General features: G+C 35.7%; 1 protein-coding gene across 2 annotated transcripts in view; it reads right to left on the reverse strand.

Annotated features, from left to right (window-relative positions):
* Window positions 1-21,908, reverse strand: part of TMEM161B (transmembrane protein 161B) — a 56,679-nt gene that overhangs the window by 15,847 nt on the left and 18,924 nt on the right. Inside the window, exons 4-11 of one of the 2 annotated variants that reach the window (XM_069776700.1) lie at window positions 18,414-18,511; window positions 16,439-16,595; window positions 9,692-9,843; window positions 9,067-9,127; window positions 7,223-7,363; window positions 3,823-3,936; window positions 2,513-2,687; window positions 239-335 (exon numbers count right to left, since the gene is read on the reverse strand). In XM_069776700.1, the coding sequence (XP_069632801.1) occupies window positions 239-335; window positions 2,513-2,687; window positions 3,823-3,936; window positions 7,223-7,363; window positions 9,067-9,127; window positions 9,692-9,843; window positions 16,439-16,595; window positions 18,414-18,511 (995 nt within the window). The remainder of the gene's footprint in view (window positions 1-238; window positions 336-2,512; window positions 2,688-3,822; window positions 3,937-7,222; window positions 7,364-9,066; window positions 9,128-9,691; window positions 9,844-16,438; window positions 16,596-18,413; window positions 18,512-21,908) is intronic. The other variant, XM_069776701.1, reaches the window with a different exon arrangement.

Here is a 21,908-nt window from a genome sequence, read left to right on the forward strand (position 1 = left end):
GTATTACACAATTTCTCAGAAATAAATCAAAAAAATTAGCATATCATTGAAAGATGTCAAAAGCAGCAACACAAGAGGACTGCTTAAAAGCAGCACATCAGTATGTTTTAAATTTCAGGAAACTACTATGTATTTCTGTATTGCAAGTACCTGTACGTTCTAATTCTCTTTAGTAAGCTGAAAATATAAAAGCTCTGTGTAGAACAGAACACATTTTTGTTGATCCAATTTTGCCTACCTAGTGTTTTCAAGAGCAGAGTTGTGTGAAGGAGCATTACCAATGGTGCAACATACTGCAGTGCAATTACACAAAGATAATAGAATACCCGGGCCACCTGGGAAAACAGAAGAGAGTAATTCATGAGTTCTGGCTGATCAAAGCAAACCTTTATGAACATGTCTAGGAAAAACAAGCAATTTATTAAAAAAGCAGTACTTATGCATTAATGCTGTTTTAAAAGTTTTCTAGCACATCTTGGCATGTGACATATTATCTTCAAAAGACCTAATGAAGAAATCCCTATAATGAACTCTACTTTCAGGACATTTACAAATCTGAGAGGAAGTGCTGAAAGGAAATAACTAAAAGCATCAGTTCTGTTAAAACAAACAGAATCAATTTGCTTCTGCAAACTACATGTCATCATTCAAAGATTCCTATTTCAATACACCAGAATCAAAGCTAAATATATATTTAATTTTTAAAGTCCACAGTGATTTACAAACTAAATCCCACTTCAAAAATGAAGTTGTAGTCACAGTCTAAAGCCTCATAAAAAGTAAATGAAAGTTTGGTTAATATTGCAGTCCTTTTTCAAAGGCAAGATATTTTTAAGATTTCCAACTATGAAAAACCACTATTTTAAAAACAGTGACAAGACGATTTTTCATTAACAGTTGATCTACAACAGCATTTAAATGGTCTTTATTTCAGGTATACATTATGGTTCAGTGAAATCCACTCAGATTTATCCCTCCCCCTGCTCCCAATCTGTTCCACCTTTCCCAACATTGTCACATTATGTATTTTATATAAGCTATTGACCTAAAAGACTAGACCAAATAAAGAAGGAAAAAAGTCATAAAATCAATAGCAAGCAAGCAATGAAATAAAACTAACTGGATTTTAGAAAAAACAGAATACAGAGTGGCAAAAAAGATAAAGGCAGACAAGACATTTTTGGAAATACCTCTAAAACCTCAAAGGGCTTCGTGATGAGCAAGCATCAAAAAACTAACACGAGAAGAAAAAGTAGTAAGACACTGACAGAAGAAAAAGCATGAGAAAAAATATTGTAAGGTTATTGATGGAATATGATAAAAAGAACAAATTAAGAAGTAATGATCACTGTAGGATGACAGATAGGGAAGACTTTACTGGCAGAAGTTCCAGAAGAAGATAAAGCAGACATGGCTAGTAAAACAAGACAGGACTTCATTTAATGGCTATGGCCTTCTCAAAGAGAAGATACGGAGATACTGGATAAATGGATTTAGGAAACACCACATGAAACATTATTGTTGTCTTATAGATAAGATGAATGCTCCCAGAACTAAAATTATGTGTTCACAGCAACCAGCACAGTTCTATCCTAACCAGTTGCTTCTACCTGTATTTCCTAATCTTTTTTCTGAAGCAAACTGCTAGCCACTTTGTTCGTAAATAACTACTGCATAGTCCCCTTACAACCTTCAGATGTTCAGTGTAGCCAAGGGCAAGATTATAAGTAATAGTGACAATCCTAAGAGAGGAATCTGTCTTATAGCATACTTCAGTATTCCTCCTGCAATACACCCCAACTCAGCAGGACCATCAGGCAACACTAGAAATGTAAGCTTATTTTGCAGGCAACACACAACACCATTCTACAATAAGCTTAGGAATTTCTAATTCTTCAACTGGTTGATGGTATGTTTTATTACTTTTCTGACAAAAAAAAAAAGTCAAAGAAATTTTTCCTTTGCCACAGTAACAAGATGGGCAGACAGTTTCTTAACTAGGCTAGTGCACTTCAGAGTGGTCTGACAGAATTAAACGTCATTTTATCCCAAAATATAGCCACCTTATCTTGAAGTTTGCCTCAATTTAAAAATCATAGTTGGGATCAGGCAACAGTGTTTTAACCTTCTATCTAAATTCAACTTCTTTTTTTTTCCCATGTTGTAGGTACAGATCGCCACTCACCCTGTGCCCTCCCCAAGATCTATTCATGCTGAACAGAAACACATCACATTTGTACATATCTGTAAAGAACAATTCATGAAGGGAACTTTTATAACAACTTCTGAATAACTTAAGACAAGCCATCTGCATAATATAGATGATACATCTCTGCATATTTTGGTTTGCAGAATTTCTCTGCAATGGTGCTACTTTTATAGGAGATAGAGTTTAGGAAGCTTCATTCAGATTTCAGGTCTAGTGCCACAGAAGACATAACAAACTGGAAAAAAAAAACATTTGTACAGACAGAGCACTCCAAATATGTAACCTCAGTGCTACCATACTTACCATTTTCTGTAAATCAACCATACTTATTCTGCCAGCTTCTTTTTTCATCTGATCCACACTTTTCTGGGCTAAATTCAGATAGGCCTGTAAATGATGACGCATCATAGCCAACCGTAAAGCACACAACAGGATTATAATCCACAACCTCACGGTGTCAAATGTATCTTCTGATATTCTGTGGATTAAAAAAAAAAAAAAAAAAAGGGTAATGCTGTTTTCCAAAGGTCACTCTACTGGTACAGAGTTGTTTGTATCATCTGTAAAGAAATACTGAAGCATATTGTCAAAAATACTTAACGCACAATCTACAGTTAGGAAGTTCACGTGCAAGTAATATTCACTTTTGCCCTCTGCTTCTCTCTCTACTGCTACTTCTTAGTAGCCCTTTTACAGCATTAGATCCAAATTAGTATCCATTTGTCTGTAAACAAGAACAGCTCTTAAATGCTTAAATGCTGAGTAATGAAGAGAGGACACTGAAAAACAAGCTTGCTCAGATAATTACAGGTTTTGAGACACCCAGTTCTAGATAACAAATGTGTACATCAGTTACCTTAGATACTCTGCTAGAACACAACCCTCACTTTAAAATAAAGTGAGAAACAAAATGGAAGTACAACATATGTATATTTGCAATGTTTTATGTAATAGTTCAGTGGTCATAGAATCACCTTAGAAGTATAACTTTGACTTAGAAAGCAATAAAAGTCTCAGCCAATTGTATCTGTTTCAAGTCTATTTGAGTACTACTGTTTTGAATTATCTAGACTAACAGTGACAATGACAATCACCTATGCTACTTACACAATATTTATTTCAGATACCACTCTTCCTGAAAATTTTTTCTCTTTTTATGGTTTAAACATTTTAGCTATCAATTCCATACACAATTCATCCACACATGGATCTTAAGACAAATTGCTGAGGTCAGTTCTCATACCAATGAATCTCAACTGTCCTCAGTGAAACCATTCCTCTCCTACACCAATATGTAAGATACAGGATTCCAGAAGGTAGCAGTGTGGTGGTATTCCACCCCTAGGAAGAACAACCCATCACTGCCAAGGAGATGCCAGAAGATAGCAGCTTTTTGGGAACCACCACCTTAACATTCAACACTCCGCAACTAATTCTCATTCTTCTGAAATAACAGAAGCTCTTTAGAGCTCAGCTGCAACTTCCACAATACCTTTGACAGCAGATGCTACTAAATTTTAAGTCTTTCACGTTTCTGTGACTTTCACAGGGCACTGCTTAGACTTATGTTTCGTTCTCCATACCCCAGAAAGAATTTTTAAAGGGAATCTTACAAAGGGACGCTCTCTTTGCCCAAAGGTGGGTTCATAATGTAGTCCTTAGTGATTGGTTTTACCCACAGTAGAACCATAAATAAAGGTGCCAAGAAGTTTATATGTAGCAATGTTCTGAAAGAAGAAAAAAAAAAGGGGGGGAAGTTATTAAATATAAAGAATTACTATACTGTTGAAACAGGGGGTACAGATTCAAAAGGAGAAATCCAGATTTTAAAATAGTTGGGAGAAAGGTAAATAGGAAAATTACTTCCCTATTTTATAGGTATGACTTATATTTCAACAAAACAGTAAAATTACATACTGTGAAATCATACAGGTTGTGGCTTAAAAAAAGTGCTCTCAGAATACCTGAAAACTTGATTTATTCAAAAAAATCTAACCAAAGGAGCTACCTGCATTATGTCACACTATAGTAAAAGACAGTTGTTGAAAATTTCCATACGACAGATAATTATGGGAAATATGCTGCTATATTACTATTTTTTTGGTCTATTAAAAATGTACCCAGATTCATTTCCATTATCTATACAGACCAGGGGAAACAGTTTTGAGAGGTCAGATTTCCCAGTTTAATGAAGATTTTTACTTAGGAACCTTGACTAAATGAAACTTGGTACTTACATTCTATTAAAGATTCTCAGACAATTAAAAAAAAAAAAGCCAGCACAGATACTCCACTTTAAAAGCATTGTATGAAACCGCACAGTTAACGTAAAAGTAGTAGTCTTTTGAAATCTTTGGGTACAAAACAGACAACAGACTTTAAGAGGAGATAGTTTTCTGGAGTTTTTCCTGCAATTAATATCCTTCTTCATTTCTGAACCCCATATGCCAATCATTTTTCACTACTAAAATGAAATGAAAACAGTTGAAGACTTCAGTGCTGCAGAACTGGTGGTTTTGCTAGTGCAATGCATCCTCACTAACAGAATCAGCTTGTCTATACTTCCATCTCCAACCGGAGTGCTTCTACGCTACAGAAAAAATGAGGTAATCGAAAGTTATTCTGAAGAACACAAGACCTTACTGATTTCAAACTACCAAGCTTCCTAAAACCATTAAAATGTTTGCACGTTTCAAATGTCATCACATACACATTTAAATCATTGGTTTCAGATGAAGAAATAAGCACTGCTAGTTATTCAGTGTTGCTAGGGAACACGACAGCATCAAAGAACAGTCCAAAGCATTCCAGTAACTTGTGAAAGCATTTTACCTGAGCTTCTACTTATTTAAGATATCCTACTGAGTTAATGGACTCGAGTATGCCAAAGGGTGGCAAGAATCCCTTTCTGTTTATTTGAGTACAGGGAGAAAGGCTGGAAAGGCGCTTGAAGCAGGCTCTGGAAAATGAGGGAACGTATATGAAAATGGTACAAATTGATTAAGAAGAGTCCAAAATATATGCAGGGAAGGATATTGCTGCTAAAGAAAAAAAAAAAAAATCAAACCAGGTATCAATACCAAAAGAGACACCAGATTATTTTTATTCTGTTTACAAAAAAAAAACCCCAAACCCCCAAAAACTTACTCCCTATATACATAAAAGAACCACATTAATCATTTTGAACATATTAGTGAAGTGGTAGTTAATAATTAACTTTTTTTTTCTTCTGTCAGCATTCCCTGTAATGGAATGAGAAAGGGAGCTTGTTCCCTCTGTTTTCTTCTTCTGTGAGTTTTGGGGCTTTTTTTCTTTTTCTTTTGTTGGATTTTTTTGAGGGAGCTTGGGGGCTGGTGGGTTTTTTGGGCAGCTTTGGGGATTCGGGGGATTTGGGGTTAGTTTTGGATTTTTTTTGTTTATTTGGTTGGTTTTGCTTTTTGGTTTTATTTCCCAAAAGTAGACAATGTATTTGACTGCAGAGAAAGGCATTGTTTTCCTGCAGCCAAATTAGAGAGCTTTGGATCAGTGACACATCATCCTCATTTACTACTCTCCCTTAGTCACTGTCAAACAACTGCAAACAGTCAATAATGACCTACTCATCAATAAAAACACATCACTAAGGGCAAATACTGATGTCTTCAATTAGAACCTATCATTTGACAATGACTCTTTGTCTATAATGGCATTACCTAATTACAGTGATATCTGATGAAGTTTTAATCCATTTAACATAATTTTTATATTGTTCCAGCTGAATAGTCAAAGTATCAGTAGACTTTTGAAAATAATTCTTGGTGTTGAGTTATCCTCAACAACCAGTTCCAACATCCTCTAGACTTTAAGTTAGAGAAGACTTATTTTTCATAACCCCATTCTAGTGGATATTAATTACCCTTTTAGTTCTTGATTAACGAACTTCTGTTTCAGAGATATTATGTTTCTGCCTAGGATCTCATGTCCACAGATCAGGAAAGGTGTTGGAAAATTAGAGGATACTTACAGAAAAGGCACAAGAAATTTTAAAATATTGAGAACCATAAAAATGAAAAACTAAGCAGTTTACTTAGCTGAAAAGAACAGATTAGGAAGTGACCCAGTCACAGTCTACACAGACAGAAACTTAGCAGATATAGCAAGCCAACAGCTTGCAGCTGTACCTGGATGTGTTCAACTACAAAGAGTGCAAGTATAACACAAAGTACTTGGTTATAAATTTACCAAGAGTGAAGGACCCACTTTAAAACACAGATTAATTTTTAAGATGGGCATTTTTGGGGGAAGAGAAAAAAAGAATACAGTTTGAACATAAATAATTTTTGTATCAGAAAATATAACTGTTCTCTCAGGAAAGTGACCAGACTAAATGATAACAATGGCTGGTGCTGCAGAATTTGTCATTAACATGTATTAAACATCAAAGGTCAAGATCTATGAAAGACATTTGGAGTTTCCCCCTCAATCAGAGAATCCTGAAGAGAAATAGTTAAATCGGAGAAAACATTTTACTACCAAACTCAAGGATGGCTGAAAAAGAAAATATTCCTTTAAATTGGTATAAACATCTGACCCTTATTAAATGTTCTGGGTCATTTTTTCTTTGTATCTTACCCTAAACTTATTAAAGGCATGATGCCCACCTGGAGATCCAGGTGGAAAAAAAAGCCTGTGGCTGCACCTCTACTTCCTGAAAGTTATCTTAACTTCCAAAAAGATATGATGGGAGAAAGGAAGCAGTAAGCAGAAACATCCAAGGTGGAGCTCTTGCAGGAGGAAAGGAACCCTCCTTTAATTGGGACTCTAATTACAAGGCAAAGAATCTAACAGACTGGCAGAGCACAGGTTGAGCAGAAACAGGCAGGTGGCAAGTCTGCTCAAGATACGAAAAGCTGGCAGCAACAGAAGTCTTAGTCACTACTGCCCTCTTGTTGGAATAGTTTGCTTTGTTTATTTTCAGACATTAAAGATTTAAGACTGAGTAGCATATACCTATGTGCATATATTTTCTCTTACTGTGTTATTTTTTCTGTTGCTAAATTCAGAGCATCCAGATGCATTTGAGCCAGTCGCAAGCCAGGGAATGTCAAAAAAGCACCAATAAGTGAACACAGAACAGCCAGGAACAATTTGAAGGTTAGTTTAGACACAGGACCCCTAAAAGAAAAGAAAGGAAATAAGCATTTTCTTGGGGAGGAAGTTGGGGGGGGGGGAGGGGTATCAGAGAATACTTTCAACTCAACAGTATCTAACATTCAATAAAAAAAACAAACAGTATTCTATAGTCTTCCTCTGGAATACCAGCATTATTACAAACCCATCAGGAGTTAAAAATTAAAAACGTCACCTATTTACTTCCTAGAAAAACAGAAAACCTAAGCTACTGCCTATAAGATGTTAAGTTTGTTAGTAGAGAAGAACAAAAAAAAAGAATAATTTATATTGTAATTAACAACAAATTATGTAACAGAAATAGCTAATAGAATTAATTTAATGATTATATTTTTTAGAGAGGAATGGATGCATCATAAGTTTAACTGGTCAAAGACAAAGTGGATATTTAAGTTATGCTACTTACATTCTATCTTTATCCATTAAAAAGCTCTATCAAACTGTTATTACTGCAGTTTTTCACAGATTTATCTAAAACATATATGTGGCCAATTAATGTGTCTCTTCCAAGTGATGAATATAGTTGGTTTTAATGAACTATGGAGTATATAAAAAAAAATACTGAAAAAATATCCAGTAGAAACTAAATTATGGAATTAACGAACACTGGATTACACAAAAAAACAAGTGACATGTAACTAACACAGATTAAAGAGGAACAAAAACAAATCTAGTGATCCACATGAGTTTCAGATTCTTTCTTACTCTACGTCGTATAAACTACCAAGAGACACCATCATCAACTCAATTGCTGCTGTAAACAGCCAAAGCACTGCAAAAGTTCAAAAATAAATACACACTTAACAGGAAAATTAATACAGTAGTAAACTTGCAATAGCTTAGGAAAAACAGGGTGAAGAAAGGCTAGAAACCACATGGGATTCAGTTAAGGGTTTCCCATGAGTTTACTCATAAATGACCCACTAATCTAGTTTGAGGAAACTTCTGTTCCTCAAAAATAAAGAGATTCCATAGCTTCTCCATGATACTTGTGAATTTCTAAGCAAGAAATTCAAAGTTGTGCTCCCACTGTGATGACATACCCTATAAATGCATTTTAGAGCCTGTGTATAAGGAAAGAATTGCAACAGAAATCCATTTTACAATATACAAAGGCTGTCTACGACAGCAATTGTGTATTTATGTAACATCACAAGCTATGGCATGTTCCTTTAACAGTCTATACAAAAGTTGGATGTCCTGTAGCAAGCAGATGTTATTGCATAATAGGAAAACACCATCACAACCTGAAAACAGGATTGAACACCAAAATTTATTCCTAATGCCAACTTTATCACAAGCTCCACCTGTAGCTTTTGCACACTCATCCTCTTGCATACCACAGGAATGGCAAAAAATACCTATCACCTGTTTTAAGCAATCCTTGCAAAGCTGAAGGGAATTACCATGAAAAAAGTGTTTACAGTTTAGAACTCTACTTTATAAACTACAACCAAAATGTCAAGGTAGAAACTATCTCCAAATTAAAAAGAGAAAAAACAAATGCAACTTAAGTTACTTGTGAGTACTGATGAATTATTTTCATTAATCCACGTCTTCACATTATTATAGAGATTTTAAGCACATACAAGAGCAAAACATGAAAGACAAATGCTTGCTAAGAAAATCCAAGTGGTTCAGTTATAAATACACACATAAAACAGACAAATATATTTCCAGAAACTTACTGGGATTCCAAACCCTGCTTTTCAAGAAACTGCATAGCACTTTCTGAGAAATTCGAGAATCCTGCAGAGACACATATATGTATTTTATTGCAGTACAAATGCAGAATCCCATTTTTCAAATAAAATGCTAGGTAACAGGTCATCTTTTAAACAAATTTTCATAGGTCTAGAATAGCTCTTTCATGTGCTAATTAGTAAGCCATAAGGCAATAAAACTTGATTATTAACATCTCTGATATTTGTACACTTCATGAACATGAATAAAATTAACAGTATTTTTTACAAACATAAGTATTTCTTTTTTTTTTTTTTTTTTCACTAAAGGAGCTTCACTTTACTATGAAAGGCAAAATAGGTTAAATGTAAAACTGGAAGGCAAATATAATTAACATAACAAACAACATAGGCAAAGATTACACTATTTAAGAGAAAACAGGGAAATACACAGGATATCCCTCAGAATCTGCATTCCAAAGCAAAATTTCTTATGACATATAGGACATATATAATTTACTTTAACACAGATATTTAAAAAAAAAAACAAAAAAAACCTAAAAGACTGGAAATAAATTTTTCAGGTCTTGCAATCACGAGAGCTGTTGCAAACACTAAAGAAAGGAGTTACCTGATTCCAGTCCAAACTCTAGATAGTTTTCTGTGACAATGAGAATTGCCATTGCTTTCACAAAGAAGAAAAAACCAAAGGTGACACAGACTGATCTTTCACCTCCATCCTCTACTTTGAAATAATGGGTAGTCAACGAAAACAGTACCTTACTACACAAGAAGAAGGTCAAGGAAAATTAAGTCTGTAAAATAACTATATTTAAGAATTATGAAGCTGTATTTTGGTCACCTATACTAGGGCTGTTCTGTAATGTGCAGGTTTTTTAAAGAAGTAATATGTGTTCAACCAATTTCAGGTTAAAACTACAGAATACTGTAAAGCATAGTAATCACATAACGGGTACCCAGGAATACACTACTTTGGAGTATAGTTTTGATTTAGGCTTACTAATAGTCAACTGCAGCAACATTCACCACCAATCTAGGAGAATTAAACTGCAGTTTAAATGTAAATGACTACATAATCATAAGTTACATCAAAGAAAAAATAAGACAATTGTATCTTCAATGCAAAATATCAAGCTAAATGAAAAATATTTCTTCAAACCACAGAAGTCAAGATTTAATATATCTTAATTTCAAAATCCAAAATACTACTTTTGAATGGAACAACTGTGGTGGCAGGGGAGTGAATAAACACTTTTTTAACCACAGAGGAGCTATATGTGTTCCTCCTAGATGCACAACCCTAAGCTATAAATACCAACAGCAAGAACGCGATGCTCCAACAAGCACTTCTATCAATAATGGGACAAAATTTCTCAACTATGAAAACTTCGGCTCTCAGGGAGCATAGACCTGCCCTACAAGAAACTTACAAATGGCATGGGATTGTTGCTTAGATTATTATGTGACTGTTTAGTAAACAGAAAACACGTGAAAAGATGAAATTTGTATTTCTCTACTTTCACGTGCACGTGTTTGAGATTTCTCAGCTATCAAAGACAGTAAAACAACAGCACATTTGGTACCATCTCGGAAAGAAAATCTACCCAATGCTCATCTTGGGGAAAAAAAAAAACCCACCACCACCAACAAAAAAAAAACTTAAAAAAACCTATATAGTCTGGTATGATATATTAAGTTCTTTCATGTAACCCCAGTGCCACAAATATGAACATCTAAGACATCACCTGCTCTGTTATCAAGCTGTTTTTAAAATGTTTATGGAGTATTTTCCTTTTTAACACATTTCTAAACATAATTAGCTCCAAAGTTAAACAGTAGATTAGGATAAGTTTTTCATGATACATTGTCAACTTTTATTACGATGAACTACAGCCCATTATAACTGATTTTTTTTTTTCCAAATGGCAGGCAATATCCAGTCCATATTTAAAAAAAGTACTTGGAGATCACTCCAGACATTACCTGTTTGGAAAAATGAAAGAGAAAAAGAAAAAAGAAGATTTTTAGTGTAAACTGTACTCTTTTTCCACTATGCACAAACCAGGACGCATGCTCATTCATATTTGCACTTTTTCTAATAGTGGAAGTATTTTCAGATGTAGATTACATGAAAACATGTTTTAGAGTATCTATTCAGTAAAACATTTGAACAGTCATCAGTTAATCTCTCAAGAAACTATATGATTATGCAATATCTCACTTCATTAAGCAGCACATATTTAAACATACACATTGCTGTATTTCATGTATATGCAGAGGTACTCATAAGCACACAGTAATGTGGCCTAAGCACAGCATCTCATGACTCTTAAGTTCACAGTAATCAACTTAAGCTCCCTTCATACTTCACGGAAAGAAATGATTTATCTAAAGGAAGACTTAAATAATCCTAAAAAGAGGTACCTAATGGATCATATAGAATGTGTTCCAGAAAGCTCTGTTTCTCTCACAATATGTTCTTAAACCAAGTGTCTTCTTACAGCTAGGGACATCGATCACAAATTGAAAACACACTGATTTCAAATCTCGAAGTTATACAAAGGACTTCATAACAGTTTGTGACCAATAGTCCTAACCTATAAACAGATTTATAATCCCCTAGACACTTCATGTTTTCAATATGGATTGTGGCTAAAGAATGTGGAAAATGCAGCCAGGAAAAAGAAAGCATACTGACAGTAAACTCCAATTACAGTGCAGATTCAGAACCTTATATATAAATTAATGATTATGCAAACTATATGTGAATGAAACCCTGGTACTTGAATAATCACCACTGCTACCTATTTTAGGAATGGAAAAAATCAAAGCATTATGGCTTGCTTCATCAATTCCTTTCACTGCTTAACCTACGTTTTAGGACCTACTAAAGAAATAATTCAGGAATATACAGTGCTAAGTTAATAGATTCCTCACCCTCCCCACCCCACTTTTTGTAATTTTTTTTTTTTTTTGGTCATAAAAGGTAATATGCCTGTAGAATTCATGGTATACATTTTTACAAAAATAATTTTATGTTTTAAATTGCTGCAATTATGGAAATTTTTTTATGATATAGTCCACTGGTATTTACGCACATGGTTGAAGAGAAAAACATCCATCTTCTGTTTCTATTAAAATACACGAAATTTTTGGATTCACAGTTGAAAACCAGATAAACTCCTCTATATTACTTCTAATTGCATGTATGTAGATAATATTACAGTTTAAGGCTTAGAGGTTATTTTAAGGTATTTGATGACTGATTTTCTCTAGATGAACCTTCAGTCAAGTTAAGACTGTCGCTTCCCTTTGCTATGCCATAGATATGTTTTCCAAAAGTAGCCAGTGAAATTTACTAATCTACCAATGAAATCAGGTTACTTAAATCTTTTCAGATAAGACAGCTTCCCAGCTGAGAAATACGTTACTTTTGCTATACCACATTAATTTGCCTAAATACTTTGCCTTTGCAACAGAAATGATTGCATACAACACTGTTTAAAAGTTTATACACAAAAAGTTAAGTAACCTGACTTACTCAGCTGTTCTCAGTGATGAATTTTAAACAGCTGTATAAGTACAGTAATTTAATTTAGGTACACGCTACATTAAGATGGATCATCTCTGTATTGTCCATCTTACTCTATCCTCATGCACATTCTTCCTCCCGCCAATGAAGTATTTTGTTATTTTACAAACCCCATCTTTTGAAAGTAAGCTGGCTGCAACTGCTATATTTAAAATAGTGATCAAGAATTCAGGTTGCTAATTTTGAATATTTTTTCTGACAGAAGCCACCTTTCCAAGTTTCCAAATAATAGAAATCATCAATCTGTGAATAGTTACTATTGTGAATAGTTACTAGTTGAACTTCTGGAATTTTTCTGAATATCTACACTATGAACATTAAAAAATGCTAATAGTGGGTTACTGCACTGAATCAAAACATCCATTTCTGGAAGACACAGCTGAAAAAAATTCCAATCATTACTTCCAACTTCTCTGAGCTTTTCTTGGTCATTCTGTCAGCCAAATCCTTAGTACAACCTATCACCTCTTAACATGCAGACATGAGACAGAAAAAACACCTGCCATCAAAACACAAAATTGTTCTAGAATTAGTTCTTGATGTATCACATTGACTGCTTTCAACTGAAAATATGGAAGCAACCAAATTTTTCTAGCACTTAAATTACAGTGAATCATTTCTGGTCTTGACACACTGAATTAGTAAATAGTTGTATAAATTTTGAAGTATTCTCAGCATCCCAGAGGCCTGATGTCACAACACATGAATGAACCAGCTTTCTTCTGAAATCTCTTTTCACCAGCCTAGTTTCTGGTGATCACAAGGATTGTTATCAATACCTCTGCGTATCACTCTTTGCACCATCCTCCTTCACCCAAAAACCCATAATGCCCAGAATAAGTTATGTTAACATATTTATGGAGATGTTAACTCTAATACAAAGTTTAGAGTGTGCTTCCTGGTACTGCAGCCTTCTGCATTGCCACTAACCCCTCAGACTGTACAGGATCACACTACTTCATCCCCTTGGTCCAGGAACCATACAGGCAATTAAGGAAAGTTCTATTCAATATTAGGAAGCGGTGACTTCACAAGGATTTCTACAAAATCGCTTACCCTGTGCAGAAGCCTCAAATAAAAACAAGGTCTCTTTAATGCCACAGGAAAAAAAAGTAAATAAAAGCTGTATGAAGTGGTAGAAAACTAGTTCTGACTATTTGTTTCCTTTGTATAATCAATGACTGTTCAACTACCTAGCACTGGATAAGTAATTATACTTATACAAGGTGACACTTGTATACAGGTTTCTTATTTCCCAGAATTTATTTATTTCTGAAGGCTTGGTCCTACATATCAGGCCATTCTTCTCTAGGCTTTCCCACATCTGCATATGTTTTTAGAAGTGTTACATGAATTTTAAACTTTAACTTCTCTAACCTTTCTCGCACCCAAAAAAACTGATAGAAGTCCTTAAGAATTTTCTCTCTGAAGTATACTGCCTTTTACCAAAACTCAAAACAATATTCGTTCCTTAGACAATACATGCCTAGGTACAAAAATGCTAAAGCATGCAACAGACTGTTTACAGCTTGTTAAATAAAATCTAGGTTTTAGCACATGATCTTCTGCTTTTAATACTATTGTATCTGATCTTACTTCCCTTTCAGTCATGTAGGAAGGCTAGTGAGAAAATATAGCTAATGTGCTTCTAACATGCAGGGAACACTAGATCTGTTTCAATCTCCTCCAGGGCCAACCATGCAATTAGATCTCAAGTGCTTCAGCCAGATTAGGATAAAACTGGAAATGCTGGTTTAGGCTCATTCATATAAAAACGGAAGGCGAGAAAGAAACAATCAAAAAACAGACCCCAATAGCTACTTGCATGCTCACAAAAGAGACAGAAAGCTTGCACTGCCAGGCAACTTAATCTTTTTTAATTTCTACATTTGGTTTTGCCCTGAATTGATAACCAAATGAAAGCAGTGGTTAGGATTGTATTCAAATACTACTGTAAGAAAGAGTTATTGCAGAGGATTTTCCTACAATATATAATTCACAACTCTACTTCACCTAGAGTTGCAATCATTGTAGTATTATTTAAGCTGGCTACACCCGAGATTCGAAAGATGAAGCAAATGGGGTGTTGCCACCAATAAATTTAAGAGCACACTGTGGCTTTAGTATTTGAAGCTTGTTTTTCCATTAGTTCTATTAACCTCCCCCTCATCCTCAAAATGGGAGTCAAAGGTGTTGGCTTTCATTTCTGACTTCTTAAGCAGGAGCTGCCTCTCTCTCCTTCCCTCTGCCAAGATTAAACTAGAATTCCTGACTTCACCCAAACAAATAAAATAAAGGCTGTGCAATAACAGCTCTATATTAGCTATAATATAGCTCTAATATAATTATAAGGTGCACAAAAGCCAGACCCTGACTTTCCTGTCACTACCTAGTAGACTAGAAAAAACACCTTTTGGACTGTGGATCTGTCCACTGACAAGTCAAAGGAGAAATACCTGGTCTGGAAGCAAGCTAGTGACAGTCTTTTTCATAATGTGAAACAACTCCCTCTTCCAGTAAGTTTTTACTCTTTACAAGAAAAATTCTGGATATCATTTACACTTCAGGTGACTTAGGAAAAGAATTCCCATCCTTATCGTAAAGGCAGCACACATTTTAATAATTAACAAGAACAGACAAGCATTAAGCATATCCAGAACTGTTAGCCAAATATAACTAAACATTCAGAACTAAACAAGAGTTCAAGGGTTTTACATAACACCATCAGCTATTGCTAACACCAAAAAAATAAAAAAAAACAAACAACCCACAACACAGTAAGAATCTCTACTGAAGAACAGGCATTTATACAGAAGAACCAATTTTGAATATTCAAGTGCTATATCGACCCTAACTTAGCACTTGATCTGGTTGTCAGCTGTTGAGGGAGCAGAGGAGTTGCAGAAATTCATTTTCTAACTCACCTTTCCATAACCTGCACTCTTGCAGGCCCTTATTCAATTCCACTGCTTTATCACCTATCACATCTTTAAAAGACAACTTTCCTCCCTAAAGTGTACATCTGGATTGGTATGTGGAAAGCAGTTAATTACCATGCAAGCATCCATGTCTGATACTGCTTTCTCTAGTAAAAACAAACATAACAGCTGCTTCTTTTTATGGTTTGACATTGCCTGTTTCCTAAATACCCCACTTTTTTTTCAGTTTCAGAGGGGAGTTCAGCTTTTCACAGAGCTTTGAAAATGTACCACCTCAGCTCCTACAACTGTCCACACATTTTTCCTTCTGCAGACTTTTTTAGCGTCTTGAATGTATTTTAAAATCATGAATCCATACATGTATCTCTGCAATAAATTAGTATACACATTGCTGTCCCATTTTGTTCAGGAACTATCAGATTAAACATACTGAAAACAGAAAGTGTGGAGTAAACTGCACACTTCTCCAAAAGCTGTAAATACTTTGTGTAGAAAAATTTATTTCTGACTGCCAAACTGGGCAAAACCAAATTAGTTTAGAACCACTACATACAACAGATGAGCACTAACTGTATGTTCACATACATGTATTTTTTTCGATAAATGGTTTGTTATTAATGTTAACAAGCTAGTGATATCAGCATGTACAAAGAGCACGTACAGCATATACATTCCCTAACAATGGCACTAGCTTACACGATCCTTTTTCCAAATGCTAAACATTTGTGTCTTTTGCCAATCAACAATACAGAGCTTTATATGAATTGCAGAAAGATGTAAACTATTTGGAACAGATAGTGTCATTTAAGAAAACAGAAAAGGATACACTGCAAAAGCCAAGACAAGCAGACACCACACTACGCTTATATTCATTTCTTGTGAGGGCTTCACAATACTGTAATAGGCTTCCGTCACCACATACACAACTGTAGCTGCAACAGTGAAATCCACCAACCACTGATATTCTGGAAAATAATGCAATGCTGAAAAATACAAGATTGCAAATGTTAAAGGTGTGATATTTTAAGGCAGTTACTGGTTTATATAGAATGGAGTGACAATTTTAAAATGTTTTCAATTAACTGAGGTCTAGGTAGGCCCAGATCATCCAAGTAAAGAGCAACAACAGCGAAAAAGCCACATTTTTTCCACTCAGCAACCTGAACCTCACTCTTCACTTCTGTTACTCGATACTTGATGACTACTCAAATTTATAAGGCTACAAGATTTTACTGTTTTGTCATCTCAGCTTTTATACATTAACATCCTAAATACAAAATGCATACATAATTTAGATCTCAACATCATGACAGAAAATGGTTCTCCAGTTGAGCCTAGCTGCAATTCTAGGTAAGAGTTTTTTTGACTCTCTGTTAAAGATTAAAAGCTCATCGGCAATCATTTAAAATACTACATATAATCACTTCCTCTTTTTCTTTACAAAAACCAGTAAGATACTGATGGTTTGTTCTTCCAGGTTTTGTTAGTATCTCCTGTACAGCAATAAATCATTGTGTAAATTCCACTCTAAAAATTCTGGGGATCATACTGTGTTGCATGCAGGCTGGGTGATTTACAAAGAGAGAACATGCATATAAAAACGTAGATAGGAAGAAAATATGTATCACACATGAATACATATCCATATATGAGTTTTCTGTAACAGAATGACTGGTTATGATTAAGGAATCAAAAATGACCATGTAAAAAACCTGCAACTTCCAAAACACTTAATGCTGCTTATTTCAGTTTCTAGGCATTTTACCTCTATGTTTCAGATGTGTGTTTGGAAAGGTCTAGGTTTCAATGCTACAGCGCATTTCCTATTTCAGATGAGCAGAAAGTATGTTTCGACACCTGCCAATTGTCATGTTCTTGTACAAAGCTATGATCTCTATTTCAAATAGACTATGATGTGATCCTTTCAGTGTTGTCTCATATTGCTACGGATACAACAATAGATGTGCTTTATGCTGGATTTCACCTACTCATCCTTTTCCATAACACTGCTATTAAGATGTCACCCACAGAACAAGCAAGGAGAAAATGCTGGTTTTGGCTGGGGCAGAGTTGATTTTCTTCCCAGTAGCTGGTATGGGACTATGTTTTGGATTTGCACTGGAAACAGCATTGATAACACAGGGATGTGTTAGTTATTGCTGAGCAGTTCTTGCACAGGGCCAAGGGCTCTTCTGCTTCTCCCCCCACCCCACCAGCGAGCAGGCTGGGGGGGCACAAGGAGTCGGGAGGGGACGCAGCCGGGACAGCTGACCCCGACTGACCCAAGGGATATCCCATGCCATAGGACGTCACGCTCAGCATAGAAAGCTGGGCAAGAAGAAGAAGGAAGGGGGGACGTTCGGAGTGATGGAGTTTGTCTTCCCAAGTCACGGTTAGGCGTGATGGAGCCCTGCTGTCCTGGAGATGGCTGAACTCCTGCCTGCCCATGGGAAGTGCTGCATGAATTCCTTGTTTTGCTTTGCTAGGGCATGTGGCTTTTGCTTTACCTATTAAACTGTCTTATCTGAACCCAGGAGTATTCTCACTTTTACCCTTCCAATTGTCTCCCCCCTCCCGCCAGGGAGGAGTGAGCAAGCAGCTGTGTGGGGATTAGTTGCCAGCTGGGGTTATACCGCCCTAGTCTTGCCTTCTCATTTAACATTATTATCAGTTGTTCTTCTATTTATTCATTGTCTATAAAAAAAAAGATATTCCAACATTCACTGCAAACAGGCATTTGATAGGAAGAATCAGGATATATTTGAAATAAAGTATTATCATCTTCATCCACTTGTTCTTACCGATAGTGTCCCTTTCAGTCACAGATTTTGTTTCCAGATGAAGATCGATGTCTTTCGGAATGGTTAAGGGTTTGTTTTCAATATGACCATTATATTTTCTGTAAAAGTAAATAAATAGATAATACACACATGGATATAACAAAATAAATTTTTTCAATATATAACAGCATTCCAAATTTAAGAAAAGTGCAGACCACTTTTTTGCCAAATGCAAACACTTTTATCTATCTACCTAAAAGCATTAGCTCCAGTTCAAATTTTGAGTAACAACCAGGTATGTCAATGATTCCCAGCTTTATCTTGCAAGGCTCTGACATACTACTGTGGTATGGGTTTAAATAGCTTCTATATGCTGCATCCTGAGCATGTATTACGGCAAGATCCAGTGGCCAGTATTTACTTCAGCCCGCTGATTTTCTCTGTTCAGGGAGCTACAGGGTGTTCTAGTAAGTTCTCACAGTCTCAAAAGGTCAATGATACAAGCACAGCTACAGAACAGAATATATCCACCCCACCATACAGATACCCTGAAGAAAATCAAACTAAACTCAGACTTTTTAATTGAAGTCTATACCAGGAAGCTGAAAGACAGGAGTATTAAAGTTTTTGGATTGAAAGTAAGTAAAGAACAACAGACAGACTTGGCAGCATTAATTTATTGAACGTTCACTGGAAATAACAAGCAGTAATCTATCTTGGAAGATAGCTGATAAGAAACAAAAGATAAAAAACATATTTCCCAAAAAAGCATTAGGCTTTTTTGTCACAACATGGTGCTCAGCAAGTACATCATGTGAGCTAGACTAACCCAGATCCTTGAAAAATCCATCCTGCTAGCCATCAATCAAAGACAATTTTAAGACAGTTTTCTAATCTAAAAGGGTATGTGTAGAAATACTATAGACTTGTTTCAATTCATACCCTGCTTATGAAAATAAGCAAAAAAAAACATTACCGCAGTATTACTAGCAATCCCAGTGATCCAGTAAATCCATCGTGCTCTCTTTGGGGAGACAGACAAGGCTAAATACATCACGATACATACAGTACCAGGGATCAAAGCTATGTTCCAGGTCCATAAGAGTAACACACAGATTCATTTGTTCCTATCATAGAGGTGGCTACTTGCTTACACAAAAGGAAAGAATAAGGCAACCGGTGGCTGATCCTCACACTGCTAAACCCTTCCTGGCTTCCAGTATTAAGCAACTTGAGGATAATCTGAGCCAGGGATTGCATCATCTTCTGAAACCATAACTTTTCAAAACTTACATGAATTTGCCTAATCCCTTTCTGAACCAGTGTCCTAGTTTCAGGTGGGACAGAGTTAACTGTCTTCCTAGTAGCTGGTACAGTGCTGTTTCTGAGTTCAGTATGAGAAGAATGTTGACAAAACTGATGTTTTCAGTTGTTGCTAAGTAACATTTAGTCTAAAAATCAAGGATTATTCAGCTTCTCATGCCCAGCCAGCGAGAGCGGTGGAGGAGCACAAGAAGTTGGAATGGGACACAGCCAGGGCAGCCAACCCAAACTGGCCAAAAGGGTATTCCATACTGTGTGAAGTTACATCTAGTATATAACCTGGGGGGAGGAGGGGGTGGGGGAAATCACTGCTCAGGGACTAACAGGGCATCAATTGGTGGGTGGTGAGCAATTGCACTGTGCATCATTTGTATATTCCAATCCTTTTATTATTACTGCTGTCATTTTATTAATGTTATCATTATCATTATTAGTTTCTTCTTTTCTGTTCTATTAAAACATTCTTATCTCAACCCACGAGTTTTACTTCTTTTCCTGATTTTCTCCCCCATCCCACTGGGGGGGGAGGGGGGGGGTAAGTGAGCAGCTACCTGGTGCTTAGTTGCTGGCTGAGGTTAAACCACGACAACCAGTATGAAACTTGCTGAGCTGCGTAGTGTCTTGTGACACCAAGTTCCAAAATGTGTGTCCAAAACTGAGAAGTCCTTAAATCTACTCTACTAACATCATTCAGTGTCTCCTTCTACAACACAGTAGTAGAGCAAAAGGCTCATTTTTGTCTGGAGCTCTGAAACTACACCAACATCATGATATTCACTTTCCTGAAAATAAGCCACACTACTAGACTTTAAATTGAAGAAAACCAAATGCTCTTAAAAGAACCTGAACAAAGTCAAAGATATGTGAAATTGGGCTGAGAGATTGCCATCACTAAGGTAAAACTTACCTCATCACTATTAAGAAAAAAAAAAATCATTAAAGCAGATCAGAAAATGTTTTTAGGTTAAAAAAAAAATTCAAACCCCAAACTTAAAAACCCTAAATGGCTAGAAGGAAACAGTAAACTCTACCACATTTTAGAACAGCACCTCTGAAATTAGAGAAGGAAAGGTGGATTTTCCATAGAAAGATAAGTTACTGAGACATAAGCATTAAAAAGAAATTCAGTCAATCAATTGTGAGCTTATTTGTAAGGAATGATGTCATCTCAGCTAATAAGTGAGATAAGAATACAAGCAGAAAGCATTAATAATTTTTTTTCCAGTTGATATTAATTCCTGGTATCATCCAAAGCACAAGAATTTTAATGGACAAACTAAAACTGAGGATAGGAATCTAAAGCATTACTCAGAAAATTCAGGGGCTCAGGTCTAAACAAGAAGTCCCAAACGCTGCCCAGCCACTTGAGTACAAGTTTCTGTGTGCTTCCCTGCCCCTAGCTGTACTCTGATGTTTTCCTACAACATGCACCCAGGAGTACCATCATCTTGAGTGAGATGAGCATTTTGATAACTGAAGCCATTTCAGCTCAACAAAATTTGGTGTTCCTACACTTTAATTATCCCAGGGGACAAATAATCCAAGAGACACAGTCAGAACATACGCGGGATCATTGACAGCTTTAATTCAAGTAATTCATAGTAGCTATGGACCTTTTCATTAGCCTAACAATTTAATGTAACACAAATTATTCTGAAATAGAAAATCTGCCCAATATTCAAGTGCTATTACAACCTACAGCATAATATACTGAAGTGTAATATGCATTGAATAAAATGGAGTAGAATTTCACACTACAGCTGTTTCTAAGGCTAATTTTCAAGCAAGTTCCTTGGACCTCCTTTTGTTATTTCTCTTTTAATTAGTTCATATTGGGAAAGTATTTAGGTAAGGAGCAGGTACTACATTTTGCAAGACCATGGGCTTGACAAAGCAAATTCTTTATCTTGGAAAGACATGGGGAAAATCACATAGATGCATCCTTATTTGTCCTACACCATCTGTTTCACATCTCCTTGGCTCAAGGGCGCACTGCATTCCATTTTGTGCAACCTAAAACAGTACATCCAAACCAATTCAACAGAAACAATTCCTACTTTAAACTACAGTTCTCCTCCAACACCAGCCACTTCTTTAGAGGACACAGAGGTATATTTATTGACTAAGAAGTAAGTGCATTATTCATTCTGTAGTTAAAACAGCAAAGCAAAGAAAGCATCATTTAAGCCTCCA

The sequence above is a fragment of the Haliaeetus albicilla genome, chromosome Z (assembly GCF_947461875.1).
Source record: "Haliaeetus albicilla chromosome Z, bHalAlb1.1, whole genome shotgun sequence".
NCBI lineage: Eukaryota > Metazoa > Chordata > Aves > Accipitriformes > Accipitridae > Haliaeetus > Haliaeetus albicilla.